The sequence below is a fragment of the Ostrea edulis genome, chromosome 1, assembly GCF_947568905.1.
Source record: "Ostrea edulis chromosome 1, xbOstEdul1.1, whole genome shotgun sequence".
NCBI classification, from domain to species: domain Eukaryota; kingdom Metazoa; phylum Mollusca; class Bivalvia; order Ostreida; family Ostreidae; genus Ostrea; species Ostrea edulis.
The window spans coordinates 13,647,081-13,653,518 of NC_079164.1; the positions used below are offsets into that span (position 1 = coordinate 13,647,081).

Consider the following 6,438-nt stretch of genomic DNA (forward strand, 5'->3'; position numbering starts at 1 on the left):
TCCGCCTTTGGGCATAGATATATTGTTTGAAGAAGCTGGTGTCTGAGAAAATTGAAAGCAGGAAGAGCTCTTAACCTCTTATTTTATCTCTAACTGCTGAGGTGCGAGTACTTTCAATAATGGAAAAAATCTATACATTTGGGGTGTTGCTAAGAATTGAAAACGGGACAGAAAACGGAATTTTTTTAATGCTATAGTATTAGGAGGAGGTCGGCATTTTGTAAACTGAAAAGGCTTAAGAACAAAGGAATTTTAAGCAGAAATCACAAAGAGACCGGGAGGACATATTCAGAATCCACCGTTTGATATACTACATACAAATACACAATATCCACATGTATACATATATGTGTCTTTAGAGCAAAAAACACTGAAACATGTATTTATGCCCAAAAGCGGATCCAACGCCGACGACCCCATCCCTCGTTTAGTGTGTTTCCCCAGACTTCTGACCTGTGAGACTGTAACCTTCCGTTCTGAAATTTATGGATCCGAAGCTAATTGCACATGGTATTTATGTACTTTGTGCTTACCCCCCCCCCCCCCCCTTTCCAACTTTTAAAACTTTGTATCAGTCAAGCCGAAAGCCTACATCAAAGGGGAGGAGAATTTTATTTATATGTGTAAACTTTAACAGGGGCCTAAAATACAATTTTTAATTATTATAATTAAAAGAGTTCGATTATACAATCTGCTTCGTTTCGTTTCGGTGGGTTTCGTTTCGTTTTGGTAGATTTCGTTTCGTTTCGCACTTTACAGGTACCCATATATTGACGTATCCAAACTTACCACAGCAATATCTTTACTTTTAAATTGGTGAATTTGATATTATAAATGAAAGGGATGTTTTATACTTAATTGACATATAGTCTTTTGAATGCATTCATGAATTATTATTCAAGAATAAATCAATTATCCAAGTTGGATAAAGTATGATAACTACTATCCTGAGACTCTATGCATATCTTAATTGTAAAGTTTAAAAAAAACTATATTTGCTTATTTTTCATAACAGACATCGAATTAATAAATTTTCATATTTCGTGCATAAAATATGCAGTCAGTTGGAATATGTACATAGTATAAAAAGTGATCTGATATTGTTTCTCAAAAGTTAAAGTACCAATTTTTGCAAACATTTTTATTTTTAAAAAAAAAACAGAGCACAGTTTTGGTAAAAGAAAATCATTTCTATCACTTCTAATAAGAACTTGAAAGATAATACAATAACACGAATATGAAGTTTAAGTTCTGGGCAGGGCACTCTCTGACTGGGTTAGTTTTCTCGTGTAATGTTTTCATCTCATACACTAATGCTGTGTGTTACGACTGCATATTACGTTATATTGTGTCGCTTCAGTTTCAGATGGAGTGTATATCCCTGGAACTTAAAGTGTTGTAGTTGACGCTGAGGTTGACTCCGGAACATCAGATTTTGTGGTTGACATTGTGGTTGATTCCGGAACTTGAGGTGTTGTGGTTGATTCCGGAACTTGAGGTGTTGTGGTTGATTCCGGAACTTGAGGTGTTGTGGTTGATTCCGGAACTTGAGGTGTTGTGGTTGATTCCGGAACTTGAAATGTTGACGACGGAAACTGCTCCGCTTCAGTAACGTTGGGTGCGAGTGACGTAATTGCTTGACCTCTCCCCTTGCCACTTGACTTCTTTGTTGTTGTGGTCATTGGTGTCGTTGGAATCTGAGCTAATAGAAAGAAAGATGAAACAATCAAGAATCTCACAACCGTCTCATATTTTTCATCCCTCATATTCCTTACTGGACGAAAAATCTACTTTTCAGTCTAGAAGTATGGCGGGAAACAAATGGGAAATTCATGTTTCATCTATCATTTAATAACCTTTACTGTGATGACTTAACAACGATGCTGATTGGATGAAAAATTCGTTTGATTTCTTAGTCAAAAAAAAAAAAAATTCGTCCGGAATTCATCTGCACTAAGCACGCGGGACTACTTTTCTCTGGAATGCGTCTTCCCTGTTCTAATTTTAGCGGTATTTATAGAACGGGAATTTTCAATCAAGCATTATAAACGAAAATTGATTAATGCATTCATTTGATGCTACCAAATATAAACACAACCAAATATATCAATAAGATACAAATAATTCAAAGAAACAACACACATAGGCCTAGTGATGGCGTGGCAGGCTAGTAAACTTGATGACGTAGGACACTGACTGGTAGAAGTAGACAGATTGTAAACACGAGTTCCCGGTATGTATCGTCTGCTTTACGAGTTCGATAACATGACGGAGCAAGCAGCGACTTTTGATATGCGAGATATTAACTGCGTTATATGGGGCTCAGTCAACGAGGGGAATTTAGATGAAGAGGTGTTGAGCGTTTTACTTGATATTGAAGTGGAGCCGAGTCGCATTCCAGTGTTCAACGTTTCCTCGTACGCAATGCAATCTAGTCACCACTTGTTATTTTCCTTTATGTCTAATTCAACTTTTAACCATTACATCTTTAATTTGGCATATTCATTTAAATCTGCACAGTAACTGTACTCGACCTGAACGCACAGCCATGCCGTTTTGTTGTTGTTTTCATTGTTACTCATATGTATTCCTACGCGCCATTTCAAAACGTTAATTCAAGCTTTTTGATGGGAGAAACTATTTGTTTTTCTATTTTTAAAACGTAATTAAATGATAAGAAATAAAACTTATAATTGCATATATCAAACGAAAAATTGGACGGAAAACTTTTTCATTATTGATGAAGTTTTCCGTCCAATTTTTCGTTTGATACATGCATCAAACAAAGAATTATAAGTTTCATTTCTTAAAAGATTCCAGTAGGTTTCCACTGTAGACACTTGATGGTTTCGTCAAATTTCCACGTAAGGGAAACTACTACGTTCCTACTTTCTGTTTTTCACATGTAAGGAAACCAGGGGGATCTAGAGGTTTAACCTAAATGAAATCTCAGATTTCCATCATTTCTATAAAAACTCAACAGAATTTAGCTTTTACATTTTTTTATAGGCGTAGCTCGTTGGCCTGGGGTTATGAGCCTACATTGATTGCTTGCTTAAATTTCATCCCAGTCTTATGATCTCCTGTGCATAACAAATGAGCAGGCTTGTACATATGGATGTATAACAAAGCGTCAGATCCGGGGCAAACTCAAAATGAAAGATACCACAGAGTCGTCCACTCCTGCTTCATACTTAGATATTTTAATGAAAGTATATATTAACGGCAAACTAACAACTCCACTTTATGACAAACGGGATAATTTCATCTTCTCCATCGTCAACTTCCCATATTTGTGTAGCAATATTCCTTTATCACTTGCATATGGTGTTTATATCTCTCGACTGATTCGATACGCAAGAGCTTGTTCTTCGTATGATCACTTTTTAAATCGAAGCAAGCTACTGGCAAACAAGGTGATTGTGCAGGGGATTCAACAGTCGTTTACATTCAGATGCTGTCTGGTGTGTTTACCGATTGTTAGGCCATTCTTGGTACACTGATTTTGACTACGGATAACTCCGTTTACCTGATCAAGATATAGGGCTCACAGCGGATGTGACCGGTCGACAGGGGATGCTTACTCCTCCTTGGAACCTGATCCCACCTCTGATGTGTCCAGGGGCCCATGTTTGCCCAACTCTCTATTTCGTATTGCTTATAGGAGTTATGAGATTGATAAGTGTTCGTTATCTTCACCTTTCTTGAACGACATGGTCTTGATATATTATCAAACACAAGAGAATGTAGTGGATCCAATTGAAGATATAATTATGTTCAACAGAAAATACAAACCTCCGTTGCTTTTTCTTGCATCTGGAAATAGCATTCTCATGCCCTGTATCTTTATGACTGTGTGTACAGAAATAAGTAACTTACCATTAGAATAGTAGTACTGTGCTCCTGGATCCGGAATGAAATCTCTCGATTGCACATCAAAAATCTCAGAATGACCCTAGATAATACAAATTGATAAAGAGTGTACAACAAAAGACCTTCGATTAAATAAATGGCATAGATAGATGGATGAATGAATTGATGGGTAGATAGAAAGATAAATAGATAGATGGACTATTAGTCCCCGAGGGTCTCTACAGCCCAGTAGCTAAGTACTTCGTTACTAGATTGAAAATACGGATGAATATTTAATTGCTGTTAAAAAATTTAGAAATTCATTTCAAAATTAAGGATTATCTCCCTCATGCATAGCTCTTATCCTTGGACGAATTTGGCTCCACTTGTTTGGCACACTGTTTTTGGCTATATTTAGATCTAAAACTTCATAGTTATTTCGGATTTCAAACATTTCGGTTGAGCATCATTGAAGAGATATTATTTGTCGAAATGCGCATTTGGTGCATCAAAATTGGTACCGTATAAGTTTTACATAGATGATTGAATGAATAGATGGATGGATGGGTAGATAGACAGATAAATAGATAGATACCCGACAATATTTCGTTATTCTGTTATATGTAAAGGACTGGCAGCTGGAGAAGAAGGCACATTTCTTGGCGCATGCTCCCATGTCTTCATACTGTGGTATCACAGACCACAGGTCGTTGTTACGAACAGATATATCCATGAATTCAAGAGATGACCGAAACACGTCCCTGCTGCACTCTTAAGAAGTACAAAAACACATTGGATGAACTTACCGATACATTCACTGGTAAGGAATTGTACTACTGTATGAAGACTTTAGTTCTGTTTATTTAATAATGTTCTGAAATATGGCAATGAAAAATATGAATCAGAACGTTTTCATGGACACATGCATACAAGCCATTGTCCAAGGAAAGATGACAGTTTTCTGTTGGTGTTGAATGAGGAAATATATTTCTTTTTTAAAACACATGAGGGCATTGGCGCTTCGTGAAAAATGAAATGTATGTCTTATATCTATATTCTACTTTCGTTTCTGTCCGAATTTCCAGTCTTTAAAATAGATGTATTATTTATTGTTTACAACTGCATCGCATTCACGATGAAATGGCTATCACTACATTTTGAAAAGATAATATATTGAAAAATAAACATGATTGCTTACAATCAGATTAATGCATGCATAAGTTTGAACAAGCTATTGGCACGTGTTGTTTCTGAAGATAATTTGTTACTTTTGATATATGTGTCCCATACTCCAAAAGCATGCAAGTTATCATCCTTCATAATAATGCCACAAGTTCTATTCGTCGAGGATGTCCACGTGAAGGGAGATAATTCGTGGTGTCTCTCTCACGTACAACTCTGTTGTCTCCCTTTAGACGATACATTTTAATAGCGCAAGCGAGATAACAATTGAAAATAGGCATGATCGTCTGTTTTCTGATTACACATATGTTCTGGGTATAGCGTCAAGGCAGTTGATATGCCAATGGAAGAGGTTTTCTCGAGATGGTGAAGACGCAACTCAAATCACCTTGAACGATAAAGACTAAGTCAACACGAAACGAACCACAGAGGCAATGTTGACTGTATTCATCAGAAGATTACACAGATCACTTCAATTTTTTTTTCAAGTCAGGAAGTAGCAAATTTTTGTTGCCATTTTATGTAGATGCGAGGAAGAAAAATGGAGGTAAGTAGAAATTGTTCCGTACGTTTGGTCTTGCGAGGTCTTTCAACAGCGAGTTCGAAATAGACATTATTAAGAGACCCAGAATTCAAGAAAGCAATTTTTCTTGAGGTTAGTATTAATCATAAATGTGATAGACAAGTAAAAACAGTATAGACCGGCTATTGAAGTGGAAGACTTTAAAATGCATTTATTGTCGCTTCACCCTATATCCATTGACACCTGCTGGTCTTCTACAAAATGTCTGGTTTGATATCATGTATTATTTGATAGTGTCGGTCTACATTATCTCCATTTTATTATTTTCTACTTACTTGTCTACGAAAATTCCTACCTTCGTATTTGAGTTGTTTATTTCATGAAACAGGAAGAGAGTTATCTTTTATTTTCAAACGTATTTTATTACAAAATTTCTCATAAGTTACTTCTAGATTTATCATCAAATCACATTACAGGCAACTTTTACTTTCATTCTTTTGTTAAGAATAGTATTTAAACCAGAGCACAACCGTGCTCGGGGCTTCTTCTGAACCAAACCTTGCAACAAGGTAAATATCAGGAGTTGCCTCACCCTGTATTTTTGATTACTGTTTCTTTATTTTTCCTATTTAGTTATATTTTTCTCTCAAGCCACATTCATTCCGCGGGATTATTATTTTGGTATTTATCATACAATTGTTGAACTTTATTAAAGGTTTAAAACTTTATTTATTTATTAATTTATTACTAGCCTCACTCTAGGCGGACTCAAATTTACCTTGAAATATCTAAAGGGTTGAATACTTTATATAACACGTATCATCATTAAAAAAAACCACAACGCGAAGTAAAAAGAACATATCCATAGTAGTGGCGGAATG

General features: G+C 35.9%; 1 protein-coding gene across 1 annotated transcript in view; it reads right to left on the reverse strand.

The window, feature by feature from the left end:
• Positions 1-728: 728 nt before the first annotated feature.
• Positions 729-6,438, reverse strand: part of LOC125661353 (mucin-2-like) — a 6,828-nt gene continuing 1,118 nt past the window's right edge. The window contains exons 2-4 of the mRNA XM_048893345.2: positions 4,448-4,623; positions 3,880-3,955; positions 729-1,702 (exon numbers count right to left, since the gene is read on the reverse strand). Coding sequence (XP_048749302.2) covers positions 1,389-1,702; positions 3,880-3,955; positions 4,448-4,623 — 566 coding nt within the window. The 3' untranslated portion in view covers positions 729-1,388. The remainder of the gene's footprint in view (positions 1,703-3,879; positions 3,956-4,447; positions 4,624-6,438) is intronic.